Source organism: Telmatherina bonti (genome assembly GCF_933228915.1).
Source record: "Telmatherina bonti genome assembly, chromosome: 9".
In the NCBI taxonomy this organism is placed as follows: Eukaryota; Metazoa; Chordata; class Actinopteri; order Atheriniformes; family Telmatherinidae; genus Telmatherina; species Telmatherina bonti.
The window spans coordinates 17,331,897-17,347,853 of record NC_136627.1 but is presented as its reverse complement, the minus strand read 5'-3'; the positions used below and the strand labels follow the sequence as shown (position 1 = coordinate 17,347,853).

Here is a 15,957-nt window from a genome sequence, read left to right as displayed (position 1 = left end):
CGTATATAATATGTGCACGTGTTTGCAGTCATTATTCTTGCACTGTTTGGGTGACCATTGACTGAGTAAGTTTTTTTCACCAACTAAATACTGTATTGTTTGTATCTGTAGAGATTTAAACTATTGAATCAGTTTACCAGACCTTTCTACTAGTAGCACAACAATGCAAACCCAACCTAACCTGTAAACACAACAAACAGCTTTAATTACAGAAGTATTCAAAGGCAAATCCTGCCTCTGGAGATACATAGCTGAAAATCTCCTGCCAGAAATTTGGTGTCACCATCTTCATGATAGTAATTGCTAATGTGAAAGTGCATTGGTCCCTGTAGCAAAATTTAATTTTACTACAGGAACCCCAGACTGCTGGATCACATATTGAGCTTGGTTACAATAACATTTTTTTTTTACTTACATCATTATAGTTTTGAATGACATCTATCTATCTATCTATCTATCTATCTATCTATCTATCTATCTATCTGTGTATATGTGTATCAGTGTGCAAGTCAAGCACCCAGCAAGATGAATCATTGAGTCTTTTTTCTCTGTGCAGTGCCCTGCTGAGTGTGACAGGTAAAAGAGGAATAGTGGTGACCAGGTCCACTTACCCCTCCAGTGGAAAATGGGCTGGCCATTGGCTGGGTGACAACTTTTCCAGCTGGGACCAGCTGTACAAATCAATCATAGGTATATAAAGATACATCTTGTACACAATACAGCCTATTTATTAATACTTGCTAATACCAATCTATAGTCTGTAATCTGTAATCTAGCATTTGTAGATGAACAGTTGGATAATGTTCTATGTCCCTTTGTTCTTCAGGTATGATGGAGTTCAGTCTGTTTGGCATTCCTTACGTAAGTATCCACATCTGACATTGGTTGTGACAACACATAATCTTATTGATGTGACCTTGTCTTTTATAAATGGATTACAGCAGCTTTAGGGACGTTATTTTGTTTTCTTTACCTGCTGATCAAAGGACATTTTGAAATAGTATGTGAAGCACATCATTACAGGCCCCACCCCAACTGAGAGGTCATGCAACAATCTCTCATGGGCTATGAAACTTGCAATTAATTGAGTAGTCTTAGATCTTATATTTTTTGACACTGGTCCTGGCGTTCCCTCTCTGTACTTGTTTGCCCTTTTGACTTTGTGCTTATTTCTGTCTCGTCCTCTCCCTGACATAATGTCCTCCTCACATTCTCAATGTGTCTAGCAAAATGTATAATCTGACACCTTATTGATCCTCATATATAAATCATTTGCATGTCCCCAGCCTAGCGACAGTGTCAGATACATAACAAAAAAGGACACTTGAAAAACATCACAGTTCCTGCAGAAGTGCCATGACCTCAGTTCCTTTGGTTTTAAGCTGCACTTTGCTTTCACACCTGCTCCCTTATGCCCACGCCACACTTTGTCACTCTCTTTCAGACTGGGGCAGATATATGCGGGTTCTTCAATACAGCAGAGTATGAAATGTGTCTCCGCTGGATGCAGCTGGGTGCCTTCTATCCATACTCACGCAACCACAATGGCAAGGGTAACCCGGTGAGTGATGTTAAAAACGTGCATTACAAAGTTTTAAGGGGCATACCAGTGTGTTTTCTTTAATGGGCCGTCAAAAGAAAAGATGAATTGTCTATTCTTCAGTCCACTGCTGTTATCACAATGGCTTGTCTTCAAACTGCAGCACCTCCATTTTTTTTTACACTAAAAGTCTGTTTTATAGGTCAGCTTTACATTTGTGTAGGTCTGGCAGATTTGCTAGCAAAATGCTACATCCATGCTAAGCATAGCTAAACCCAGGTCGGGAATGAACAAACACATCAGGGTTGATGTCTTTGTTAATCTATTTAAGAAAAAGATGAAAATGCAAACAATAGTGTTTGAAAAATCAAAATATCTTAAATATCTGGATCAACAAAAAACCTAACCAACCTTAACACATTCAATAAGATTTAGTATCACTTAATGTATTACTTGTCCTATTGTTTATTTTACTATAAAATCATCAGTCTTTTAAAATAATGGAAGATAAAACAGAAGCCAGTCTTTTGAATGGCTCTTTGAAGTGAACGGTTCTCTAATGACAACTCCCTTCAAAGAGCCATAAGTCCAATCACTGATCTCATCTATTTAAAGCAATACTACATACAGTTTTGGCTTAAAAACCCATTGCATTCTTTTTGATGCCATACTAATATTCATTACATTACAGGGGTTGCAAAACTGCACTTAACTACTTCATTATTTTTAAGCTCAGGTTATTGTGTTAAGCTACATTTTACTTTTGTGTGATTGCATGACACACGATCAACCGCATGTCAACATGATAGCCCGTTTGGACTCCCCATGAAGCCACCACAGGAAATCATCAAAGAAAACGAGCATAAAAAAGTGACATAGCAAGCAAAAGGGCATTAGTCAACACCTGATTGACTTGTATTGGCTTGAGAGAGCTCCGAGATAAGACAGAATGAAAGACGGATCCTTGAATTAGCAGTTGTTAGGGGGAGCGCCAAAGGAAGAAAATGTGCTCATTTCAGTAGTGCAGTTTTTTTAAGGTGTCTGGAAAGTATTGGTTTTTCAAAAACCTGTTGTTTAAAAGTATTTTCTTTCTTTTTCTTCTACTTATTTTCTTTTTATTTCTTTTATTTATTTATTTTTTAGCAGAGAACACATTTAAACCCAAGAATACAATGTTCATTTTGACTTTGTCTGCAGCTCTGCAAATAGAGCTGCTTGCTCTCAGAGTGTATAGGAGGTGATTCCACTGGCTTTTAAAAAAATGAAATAAAATAAAAACATCAAGCCCTTTTGTTGACTGTGTCTTAAAACCCTGTTTTAGCATGCAGGGTTAAACTGTACAAGCATAGTTCAAACAATTACTACAGCTGCCAATTCCTAGTGTTTGCAAAACTGGAAGCTCTTGCCGTGTCCGTTTTGATTGCCATTCCTTCCTTAATTCATGTCTATCAAACATAAACATCCAAGCAAACACACAAAAAGATAGACCTGTTCGCTGGTGCGGTGTCGGTGGCATTCACTGAAGTGGTGACCTTTCAGAGCATTGGAACACATCTGAGAAATCCAATAACACCCGTCCGGAGATCGATCCCACAAGGCAAAATATCTCTGCACCCGAGTCTGCAACACTAGACAGGACGCTGTTATGTGTGTGTATGTGTGTAGATGCGTGCCCGTGCTTTTTAACGACATGGCGTGGGGTTATAATTGAATTTTCAAGGTGATCTGGGCAGCACTGTGAAACACAAAACCTCAGCTTCACACATATGCGAACAAACACACACACAACGTTTTATTCTGTTTATTGGAAGGTAATGTGTAATATTCAAAGACAACAAGTAAAGGTGGTGCAAAAAATTTGACTTTGAGATTAATAAAAAAAAAAAAAGTCATAGAGATAAAAAGTGGACAGCTGATAAATTTGATACTGATCATGTTTCTGCCCTTATGATTTCAATCCAGACTTCTTATCTCAAAAAAATGTACACACTTAAAACAAATCTGTCAAAGTGAGAAGGAAACATACAGAAATAATCTAATTTAGAAATTTGACTGTCCAAAACCAAGGAAAGAGAAACACAAAAAAGAAGGAAAATCAAATGGACTGGAAATATACAAGCTTGTAATGCAGCAAGTAAACCCTTATAATTTAAAAGCAAAAATTCTCAACCAAGACTGAGACGTGCAAAAAAGAAAAAAAAAGGCTGCTGCTTCTCAAGACATATAACAGCACAGTATCGATAACACAAAACTAAATTGAAGGCTACACAAGGCCAGAGACGGTGAAGAGAGAAAGAGAGATGAGAGTTTTTGCGGAGTCATTTGCTTCCGTCGTGCCTGGTGTCTTTTTGCCCTCAGACAACTCTCAGTGTTGACCTCCAGATAATTTTAGTGCACTAGCAATATACTGCAAGGTCCACAGTCATATCAGAGCAAAATTAATTAAACAAGATATAGTCTCAACCAAGCCTTGTTTCGGCAGCACAGTCATATTGGAGTCATGTATATTGTTATTCACCCAAAGGGACATATGATTGCTCATCCCAATATCTTTTCCTGTGCTGATTTGAGCTCTGCAATGCAAAACTGAAACTGGAAGGTTTATTAGATGGGGGGAGGGAGTGGAATCTGGGCAGAAAAATTAAAAGAGCCATAACCTGATTTTGCCTTGAAGCTTGTAAGTATGTGCACACACATGCATGTCTCTCTAAAACCAGTGTGTCATGAGGCTCTTAGCTGCTATAAATGCAGCCATAACTTTGGTAAATTGAATGGATTCTTTGTCCTCTTCCCTTCCTCATCAGTCATTCCTCTGGTTTCCCACAGATGAAAGGGTTACCTCTAGGGTCCAGCAACAGTGGCATGACTGTCAAGTCATAGTTTGTGTGACAGAAAGTTGAAAAGCATAAATCTAGGTTTTGATGTGTAGCGTTCATGATAGGTTCTCATCAAAAGGAAAAAAAAAAAAGGAAAAGATCATTTCCCCAAAGGAATTTACCCGCTATCATCCCCTTTATTCTAACTCTTAAGCGATAATTTTGATGGGTTCAGATGACAATTTAACATCAAGGGTGTTACCTGTTAAAACTCTTCACAAGTCTCCAACACCAGATAAAACTTGACCAATCAGATGTCAGTAGAACTGATTCTAATATAAAAATCTAGGCGTGTCTCCTGTTCCACTCAAGTCTTGGACAATGACAAAGGAATGAAGCCCCTTTGGTAATTTGCACTTTAAGCTTCAGATATGGTATGTGTTCTGGCTATATCTACTAAAAGAAGACAAATCCATCAGTGTTTAAAACATAAGTTTAAAAGTTTATTGAAACATGGAATTAATATCATAAAAAAAACATGTAATAAACAATGAATATGCATCATCCTCATATCGAACAGCCATCTTATTTATTAAAGAAAACGAAGGCTCCCCTATCAATCGAGCAACACCGCAACTCATTTTAAAAAATTAAACCCATTTTTTTAATTCCCATTTTAATATATTTCATGAATAAAATGAATTTAGTTGTTTTTGAATAGGCTAATAAATACTTTTACAAAGAGCTTTAATGGGCTAAGCGGTTAAGAACACAAATGAAAAGATTTTCTTTTGCAATCTTCATAGCACAGTAATATTTTACATTTGGCTCAAGAAAGAATGAAGACAAATTCTAAGAGTATATACACTCAATGACACTTGGTACAAGTCAAAAAACCATAAAAGGAAAAATCCTACCTAAGTTTCATGGCGAGCTGGACTGACCATCACCTGACAGGCATTTTAATAAATTCTCAAATATAATAAATTCTTAAAGAAAGTGTGGATTGTCTGGTTGATTTTGGAAAAATCCAAATTAAACCTTATTTAATAATCCCATTGCCACTTCTAGCCTAAATTTATCATCAAGATAAATTCCTAATAACTCTCCAAATTAAGTGTCTATTTATTCTTTCAGTTTCAATGTAAACTGTTAGAAACTACTTCCAAACTGCATCATTTCATTAAATATTTTACTATTTTAATTGTGTATTTAATGCTAGTAATTATCTTTTCACCATATTTGTTAATAAACCCTGGTTTGCTATATAGTGAATCTGGTTCTTTCTAACAACGTACAGCCTAATGAAAGATTGGTAGCCTAAGCCTAAATAACAATTATTTAGATTGAATTTCCGCCACAGACATGACATATCCCTGAGAAAGAACAATTTTTAAGTATTCATGTTACAGATGATATCCAATTGCAGATCCCATTCTTTACTGATAAGATACCAGCATGGCATTAGTTCCCTGCACAAGTCAAGTTGGCCTGTGTAGCCCACTTGCAAATATAGACATTTTCACATTATCCTGAGAATACAAAACACACATATGCACACACAGAGCTTAGTATGAGAGCTTAGTATGACAATTACCTTCTGTGATCACATTTGATTGTAAGCGCAAGGGTGCAAAAGAGGGTTACTGAAAATTGAGGCAGGTGGATCTCCCGGGTCTCCTAAAAATTACAAGCTTGTACATTTTCTTGGCAAATTAAATGATAATCTGGTGAAGTCCTTCGGTCATAAGATAATGGAAATGTTCAGTATTCAGTCATGTGCTGTTAGGCCTGTTCTCACTGTGCTACAGTTAATAATCATGATCAAATACAATCCAGTTGAACTGTAGCTGGAAAGAAAATGTAATTTTATCGCCTCAACAATTTCTCCAAATGCATCACATTATATTGCATTTCTTGAAATAGAAGAAAAGCCAAGTTTATAAATTTAGATTTTTACATTGCAAAAGAACACGTATTCATAAACGCACTTCTTTATAGGGAGATTCAAGCTGTCATGTTCCTGTGTCTTTTCATACTTGACCAGATTGATTATTGTCCTCCTTACAATCTCTGAAAATGAGCCAACACTTTAGATTGTCCTATATCTGAAAAAGAAACAAAAGAAAAAAAAAAAAAAAACAGTACATCATGTCCTCCTTTTCTGTCCTTGTGTCCTACAGAGAGGTAAGGCTTGGTGCCAATTAAAATTGGGCAAAATGTCATTTAAGTGAAAGGCTAACGACTTTAAGCATCATTTATCAGAACAAACCAATGCCAGACAACAAATCTTCTTTAGCTTCACAAGGCCAAAATGCCAAAGACCTTCCTTCAATATGCATTTGTTTCTTAAAAGGGACAATGATTCACAACATACTAAGAATCACAAAATTATTTATGTATATACATATATACATATATACATATATATATATAAAACAACCTAATAATTGTTTTCATTTTCATGTATCAGAGACAAGATCCAGTTGCTTGGGGTGCTGCCTTTGCCGCTACATCACGTGACGTCCTGAACATCCGCTACACCCTCCTGCCCTACCTGTACACACTGATGTTTGAGGCACATACCAAAGGAAACACCGTGATCAGACCACTTCTGCATGAGTAAGAACAAAAACACAACTCTGCATGCATTAAACCCTAGTAAGGCAACCTATTAAATATGTGTGTTTAAATACATTTGATCCATTTTGCTGCCAGTCCATATCAGCAAGTTTGAGTATGAAAAGAAAAAGTATCTTGCCTGCCACGCAGTCTGACATTAAAAGCCCTTGAGCAAAGCACGTAATTTCTAGTGAGACTGTATAGAGGCCAACCTTACAGAGGTCTGCCACTACACTTGGCAGCTCCTGCTGGAGAAAGTGTGAAATAGTATGAAAAAAAGGTGTATTTATTCTTTTTAAGGGACTCTTATAAAGTCCCAGATGGTATTTAAGGAGCTGCCAGGATGAGTCTGGCAGGGTTATTTGGCTTGCATCTTCAAACCACTGAATTCTGAATAAGTGCTTGAACAGTTGTCAGCGTTAAGGACGCTTGAGTGAGCGTTCGTAACAGCTGGGTTTATTGGCCTCTGTGCTTGTGTGTCACAGGTTTGTGAATGACAGAACTACATGGGAAATCTACAGACAATTCCTCTGGGGACCTGCCCTTCTTATCAGCCCTGCTCTGGATAAGGCATGTTCACAAATACGTTCTTTTTTTTTTTTTCCTTTTTTTTTCATTTTTTTAATTGACTCGTATGTCTTATACACAGCAGCCTTATGCACATATATTTAACTGTTCGGCCTCTCTTTCTGTATTCCGGCAGGGGGCTCGTGATGTGGTCGGCTATATTCCTAATGTACGCTGGTATGACTATCACACGGTAAGTAACTGCCAAAAAAATAATCAGACAGACCAAAAGAAATCTAATTTTATTCATGATTATTGTTTATTGAAATAAGATGCAGAAGGTAAGTCTAAACTTAAACCACAGCAATGGAAAACACAACCATACAAATGTCAGCAGGGTCCGTTTATTGATTTGGTGTGTTTTGACTTTTTGTCGGTGTAACATGAACAAAACGGATCAAAATGAAAGACACAGCCATCTTTGTACAATATATATAGCGTGCAATGCTTTTAGTTTTAAGTGTATCTCGACTCAGTGACGCTTGCAAGGTAACATTTATCATTGTTGTTGCAGCATGAGTCACTTTTGGGTGAATTATGAAATATTTTGGTGGCTGTATTGCATTTTGCACCAAAGGGTAACTAATGTGCCCAGGAGTGTATTCGAAAGCACACTGTGTTAAGTGTTTTGCAGCAGGGGAAATAGTATTGTAGCAAAAGTTTCTTGTCGCAGCCATAAAAAAAAAAAAAAGAAAAAAAGAAAAATTTAAAAAAAAAACAAGAAAAAATATATCAAACTTTTTCCTTCGGCATACTGGGGGTTTGAGTTTTTTGGGTAACTTTCTTCTTCTAACTTTGTTCAAGGGCAGAGTTTATTTTGATAACACAAGAAATTAAAAACGGACCAACCTGTGGCATTACGCATACTTTAGCTGTGGTTGAATATTTCTTTTCCCATTAGGCCAGGGATGTTGGAGTGCGTGGCCAAATGCTTAAAATGCCAACTCCCTTGGAGCACATTAACCTTCATATCAGAGGAGGATACATCATACCCTGGCAGAAACCAGAGAACAACACATTTTACAGGTAAGTACATTTGCACTGCTGAATGCACTGCACTGATCACACCCTTCATTTTGCATAAATTAAACCCCTTAAAGCCCAGGCTATTTCATTTTACACTTAATTATAGACCTGTGAGAGACTTACTATGTGTAATGTAGTAATTACCAAGTATATTAATCTAACAAGACAGGGTGGTATCTGAAAAACTACTTTCTTACACATGCCTATTAAAAACTATACAAGGGCAATCAGCTGTAACGTAACTTTGGATGAAGGGCACTTATTCCTGCGGTGTTTGAATGTTTTAAAGACTCTTTCTTCTTGAAGAAAATCAAATTGAAACATTTAAAGAGATGGGCTGATGTTTACTAGCAACCAAGTGGATGTGATATGATTATTGGTGTTTCTAAAGAGTGTGTCAGTGAGAATGAGACAGAGAGACACTGACTGTTCCAGGAGCAGTGTGATCAGGTGGATCTTCCCAGCAGGAATGTTAATTTATTTGTTCTCAGCTACTATTATAAATAGACACTGTCCCTTAGCAGTCTTCTATAAACCTCTCTGTCCCTTTGTTTCAGTCGAAAGAATCCTTTAGGATTGATTGTTGCCCTGAATGATGATGGAACTGCTCAAGGATCATTCTTCTGGGACGATGGAGAGGGAATAGGTGAGTTTTAGGTCACTCGTAGCGCTCCATCCATCCATAGAAACATTTTCCATTTGTCTTTGCCATTTTTGTTTTATATGTGTATATTTCAAATGGTTCAAAACAAAATGGTCATTTGATAGAATGGTCATGAAATCTATGCATTCATTTATTGTGGTCTACGTTTTATCATGTGGTACATTCACCATAAACATTTAACTGGGCTTATTACCGTACCATGTAGCTAAAGGAGAATGGCATTAAAAGAAAAGAAAAAAAAACATATATATATATATATATATATATATATATATATATATATATATATATATATATATATATATATATATATATATATATATATAAATATTATCTACTCTGACAGTCTTTCTCCACTTTCTCAGTCATTCTTAGACACACACTCTCATTGTTGTTACACATACCCACACACTCAAACAGATTCAGTCTGAAGTGCTTCTGTGAGAAGATGCACTCCTCAGTGAAAGGCATGTTTGTGTTGGGACAAAACAGAAAGAGGGAGATAGAAAGTGAATGGGGAAGGCAGAGAGGAAGGAGTGACACAAACTATTACAGTAATTCTCTGTGTCGCTGTCTGGAGATATGCTCTCCATCACTTCTGTTTTATCTGGTCCCTCGCTCTTCTCTTCCCCATCTCGCTGTCTGTCTGCCATGTAGTCATGTTTTTTTTCTTTACTTTGATGATTTCCTTTCTTGTTTGGCACCTGTTTACCTATATAATGTGTACTTTTTTGTTGCTGTATGTTTTAACTCTAGTTTGGGAGCCAGATTGTCAGTCACACTTCCTCATCTGAGTGTTGCTCATCCATCAGTAATTCTTTTTCTTACTCATTCACTTGTTTGTGTACTCATTTATGTGCCCATCCTGTTTTATTTTATTGATTCTACACTTTTTTACTTTAATCAACCACAAGTCAACTTACAAATGCATTTATTACTGAGTTATTACGGTGTCATGTAACATGCTGCAACACCTGTTTAGGTGATCATATATTTGAGCATTCAGTCAGATGGATACACTTCGTCTTCTCTCTCTATGTCATTCATTCAAAAGAACACTGCAGTGTTACTTCTGCCATGTCTCTTCTCACTATGCAAATTTTCTCTTATTTTCTTTCCTTAGACACGGTGGAAAGAAACCAACATCTTCTGATCTCCTTTTCTGCAAAATCGGTAAGTTTAATGACCGTTTATATTTCCCATTGTTTTCTTTTTCCACTTTTCCATGATTTTTTTTCCAATCTGTTTGGAACAGACAAGAAGTTATGATGATTTTATTTCAATTGTAAAACCATTAAAGGGGTCCTATTATGGTATTTGGAGTTTTCTGAGCTTTCTACAGTGTTACAGTGTTGAATCCTCATCAGACATGTGAACGGCACTGTTTTTTATCACCTAAATGCATGTTTGAGTTTGAGTTCGAGTTCCAGCACGCTCTCCGTTCGGTTTCCATGGCAACGAAAAACGTGTCATTTTAGAGAGTTTTTTCTACTTCGAAATCCTTGTGACGTCCCGGGGGATAAGGTTTGGTGATTGGTTACCTTCTACTGGTTAACAAGAGTATGTACAAATACATCAGGCGGTTGGAAAACGTCAGACAAAGTTATTTCCAACAATGGCTGGTGAGTTTACCAAAGAGAGACATCCTGCTGCATTCGTTGCTGTGGGTTGCTGTTTTCCACTTTGTTTTCAGGGTCTGATTCAGGTTCCAACATGTTGGGCTGTATGATATGTGTTGACATTGTATTTTGTTTTTTTTTTTAGTTCAAATTAGCCTAATCCTTCTGTTTATGAGATGTTACAATGACGGCGAAAGCAGTTGCGGTGCACGCTCCCGATGTAGTGCAGTGACGGGAGGCGGGGCTTAATGCGGAAGAATCTCAATCCACTCATTTTGCCCACAGGCTGATCTGACAGCCTACGGAGAGGGTCGGTCTGAAGTAAATAAAGCAATTTGTGACAATAACTCGATCAATCCCAGACCTTCTGGGCTCAGAAATAAAAATAGATTAGCCTGAAATGCACACAATAGTTCCACTTTAAAGAAAGACGAAGAAAAGAAAAAAAAAACAACAAAAAAAAAAACTATTGTTACTTCTGGGTTGGCAACTTGAATTTCACAGTAGTACTTGTCCTTCTATTATGCAGAGAGCTTTATTTATTTATTTTGGATTAAACGTACACCACATAATTCAAAATGTTTCACATGAACCCTTTCTGTAACACATTATATTTTAAACACTAAAGCTTTACAGGCATTAGAGAGGATTCCCACACATTGCAAAGCCTTTTATAGGTCTGCTCCACTTTTTATTGTCTTGCACTGCTCATTGCTTTGGATGTTCAATTTAACAACAGATGTTTCAGTGATCACACCAAAAAAATACAGTTTAAAAAGGGTAATGATTCAAGAATATAAGCAATATACAGCATTGCCGAATTATGTTGTGTGATTTAAAGATACTGCTTGTATATCAGTCCCGCTATGCATATATCTTTTAATTCACAGTGTGATTTTGAGAAAAGATGGGAGAAGCTTTGATTGTACTTACAGCTATTTAAAACGGATATGGTTCAGAAAGTTCATGTTGACAGAGGAATAATAGGAGAGGAACAGCTGTGATTGCGTTAACGCAGAACTCAGTGTTTGTCTGCTAGTCATTTCACTACAAAATTGCACTTTTCTTTTCTGCTTATTTAGGAAAACATCGCACCACAAATACATAAATGAAAAGGAATTGGGAGCCCTTTGTTGGGAAAGGAATAAATACAAACTCTAAACTGAAAAAAACTTTATTTAGCAAGATTTTAAGGCAAGAAGTAAAACAAGGAGGTGTTCAGTCAAAAAAAGCTATTAAATAACAAAAACTAATTATTTACCTTTTCAAAGTATTGTAGGCTTAAGGTCTATCAAGGTTACAAACATCTTTCATTCTGTCTCCCTTGCTTCTGTCTCAATATATGATCCCACACACACTGAAGCTGAGAGCAGAGGTCTGGGGGAGCAACACCATCTGTCGCACCAGTATTGTTGTTGTTTGTACTAAGAACGTTTAAGATTTTGGATTCTACAGAATAAATATCAGATTCAACATCGGAAACAAAAGTTTAGGATATTAGTACTAGGACACAAACCTGAAAACCATGTTCCTTTTGCTTTGATCTGAGATGGTCTGGGAAGCAGATATTATGGTGGCTTGCCAAAATGGGTACCAGATTTCACTGTGCCAACAGGTCAGCCTTGCATCAACTGCTCTTGCCTATAACTGGCACGTATGCCTTTATGTGGAACTGTGGAAATACCAACAACTGTACAGATATAGATTAAGAAACCAAATTAATCTTTACATTTACAGAAGATGGAGCTCTACAAGTATGTTCATATAGTTAAACTTACATGTGGAGTGTTTACAAGGCCGTGGTTCAAGTCAGACATGACAGAAAATGCCTAATCACTGAGACTAATGGGACTAAAACAACTCCATTTCTTTTCTTTTTTTTCTTTTTTTTTTGGGTTTTGTTTTTTTTGTTTCTTTAGCCAGGTAAAGAATCATATACACAAGCACAGCTTTACACTCATATACATTGCATAATGTACACATATACAGTAAAAGCATACGTGTTCTCATTGCTAAACATCTGCGGCTGTCCTCTGTCTACCATCAGGCGCAATCCAAAGCAATTTCACACTGTGATAAAACAGATGCAAAATCTGACAGCCAAAAGGAGAAGGAGGGAGAGAAAGAGTGTGTGTGTCTGGCTGTATGTGTGAACAAGCAGATGTGAGAAGATGAGGATAAGTTGGGCAATGAGGCCAGTGCTGCCTGGCAGATTAGCAGATTGTATGCCATTTTGGAAGGACTGTGTGAATATAGATGTCTTTGTGTGTACAAGTTTGTGTATTTAGACGAGTGCTTGTGGGTTGCTGTGACTACCTTTTGTTAAAGCAGCCAGTAGATCACGATTATTAATTGCAACTCAGGGACCTATACAGTGTGTGTGTGTGTGTGTTTGTCAGAGCATGTCTGTGACTAAAATTCAGGAGGATACAGGCATAGAGTTATTTCAGCAACATGAATCTGATTCTGCAGAATATTATAGACCAGCGAAACAAGGAGTAAAATCACATTTATGATGGATGTAAACCTGATTACATGCAAAAGTAATATAATACAAATCAAACACTCAGTCAGGAGAAACAAATGAATGATACACTATGAAATAAGTGAAACATGCCTCATCTCATGTCCTGCTAATCACATGTACTTCTGTGAACTGAACTAGAAAATTTCTGAAGAAGATTCATTGGGTGAGAATATATATATATATGTATGTATGTATATAGAGTCAAAGCTGTCGATGGAATTAGACGTCAAAATTCCTGAAAAACCTAGTAATATGGGAGCCTAATACTGTCAGTTTTGGCATCCAAGTGAACATAAATAGTGATTAAGTACATAATGTTCCGATTTCCTTTAACCTTACTAATCTTTCTTTGTGTTTATATGAATTTCTCCAGAATACGCTGTCCAGTGAGATCATCCACAATGGTCTGGACCCCGCTGATTTGCTCATTCTGGGCACGGTGAAGATCTGGGGTGCAGGTAGTACAAAGATCACCGAGGCAACCCTAAAAGCCTCAGATGGAAGCACACAGCCACTGACTCCACAACACAACCTCGACACTCAGGTCAGAAGACTTTTTGAATTGTCATCATTTACTGAGACCATGTTCCTCTGCAAATGTCACACTGTGCATTGTGTATCAACCTACTCAGTTGTCCTCTGTCAGGCTGAAGGTTTTGTGGTTATCAAGTTTCAGCTGGAACAAAAATGATTAAGAGTTTAAGAGGAAGGTGCTCATGTGAGACATTTAATGAGCAAAACAGTACTTCAGCTGAGGGACAGCTTAGAACTCAAAGATACAGCTGTAATGAGGTTCCTAAGTTGCAAACCGACAAATAGAAGTTGGATAGAGAAGATGGGGTCACACAAAGTACTTTGTGTAAAAGTACTTTGAAAGCGAAGAATTGAAGATCTGTGTCGGTGAACAATAAAGAAAAAGGAATGGCAACAGAGAAAAGCATATGTTCCTGCTCCTCATTTGGCATCTGATGAAATATCCTTGTCAAGGTTGTGTTCTGTACTCAGTGCACTTATCAGGAACGTGTAAATGATAGCTACTGCAGCTCCATAAGTAATCACAAGTCAGACAACAGGAGAGGGCTTAGATTTATACTGATGTTTGGGAGGATGATTAGAAAAAAACAAGACAATGGGCAAGGATTGCAGATAAAGTCAGGGTGAGAGTGGAATTTTAGACTCCATGTGTGTCGGGGGTGCAAGGATGAGTTGAGAATAATAAAAAGACAAAAATACAATATATTTTCATAGGTAAGAGGGCTTGTCAGGGTCTTTGATTGAGGGAAGGAGGATGCATTGCTACGGGAAGATTAAGAGAGAAAAGAGATGGAAGAGAAAAACAGGATGAATTAAATTTAGACTTAAGGAAGGAGAAAGAGCCAAAGGATGAAAAGTGGAATGAAGATGACACAGTGTGCACATGGTAATGAGTGCCTTTCAGTGCAAGACCATTTATTTCTCTCCGTAAGGATTGTGTAATGGTTTAAAAACGTGGAAGAATCAGTAAGCAGCTGGTGCTGTGTCATCTCAATACAGTCAGATAGCAAAGTCTCTGCCGCGACAACATGGTTTTACTGTGAGGCACAGAGGTGTGTTCTCAATCATGTTATTTATCACGTTTTAAATCATTATTATCATTGTTACTGATATCTCAACCAAGGTCCAATAATGGTGTTGACGTGTTATTTTTTACCAAAAAATCCCTTCTATAAAAATTAAGTGAACAAAACATTCAATCAGACACCACAAATAAAACAAAGAAAGAAGAAAGCAGTTTTACATGTCTCTAGGAGTATAAATCACTGTGAAGAGGAATCCACATATAAAACAAGGAGCATGAATGCCCATGTCTTCATTATCTATAGTTGATGCTGTGCACAGCTCTGCAGTTGAACAAATGAACTGTAAAGTGCAGAAAGTATTAATTTATGCATTCTCCTTATTTTCCCTTTTTCTGTAGGAGCTGGTTATAGATGTTTCACCAAAGGTCTATAAAGTGAATTCACCATTTACCATCACATGGAAGTCTAGTGCCTGAATGGAATATTTGTGTTTTGTTGTTAAATAATATATCTGTACATAATGGTTCAGTTTTGATGTGAAAAAAAAAAAAAGCAAAGTAACATAACGAGTCTAGAATAATTGTCTACCATGATTGTACCATAAAGTCATACTTGGAATGAAGAAGAAGAAAGACTGTGAAACAAAGAAGCTACTATACAATGCAAACCTAATAATGTTTCTGATACTGTATACACTTTTTTGACTGTTTTGATTTATTACAAAATAAAAAATAAAAAAAATGAAGAAATTAAAAAAACTTTGGAGTGTTAAACTGTTCTTTGAACTAAGCACACCTTCTGACTTTAGTGAATGCACTAAAATCAAGCTGTTTAAACGGAAACTAATAAACAATCTAGAAAATGAACTAATTTATAAACAAAATGTCTTGGTGTATATACCATTAATAAAAATGCATTAAGGGCTGCACGGGGGAGTAGTGGTTAGCACTGTGGCCTCACAGCAAGAAGTTCACTGGTTTGATCCTTGGCTGGGGCAAGGTCTAGTCAGTGGCCTTT

General features: G+C 36.9%; 1 protein-coding gene across 1 annotated transcript in view; it reads left to right on the top strand.

Moving 5' to 3' along the window:
- si (sucrase-isomaltase) overlaps positions 1-15,585 on the top strand; it is a 64,460-nt gene extending 48,875 nt beyond the window's left edge. The window contains exons 38-48 of the mRNA XM_079246449.1: positions 557-690; positions 827-861; positions 1,445-1,561; positions 6,830-6,978; positions 7,464-7,548; positions 7,682-7,738; positions 8,447-8,571; positions 9,129-9,217; positions 10,359-10,408; positions 13,755-13,925; positions 15,339-15,585. Coding sequence (XP_079102575.1) covers positions 557-690; positions 827-861; positions 1,445-1,561; positions 6,830-6,978; positions 7,464-7,548; positions 7,682-7,738; positions 8,447-8,571; positions 9,129-9,217; positions 10,359-10,408; positions 13,755-13,925; positions 15,339-15,416 — 1,090 coding nt within the window. The 3' untranslated portion in view covers positions 15,417-15,585. The remainder of the gene's footprint in view (positions 1-556; positions 691-826; positions 862-1,444; positions 1,562-6,829; positions 6,979-7,463; positions 7,549-7,681; positions 7,739-8,446; positions 8,572-9,128; positions 9,218-10,358; positions 10,409-13,754; positions 13,926-15,338) is intronic.
- The last annotated feature ends 372 nt before the right edge of the window (positions 15,586-15,957 follow it).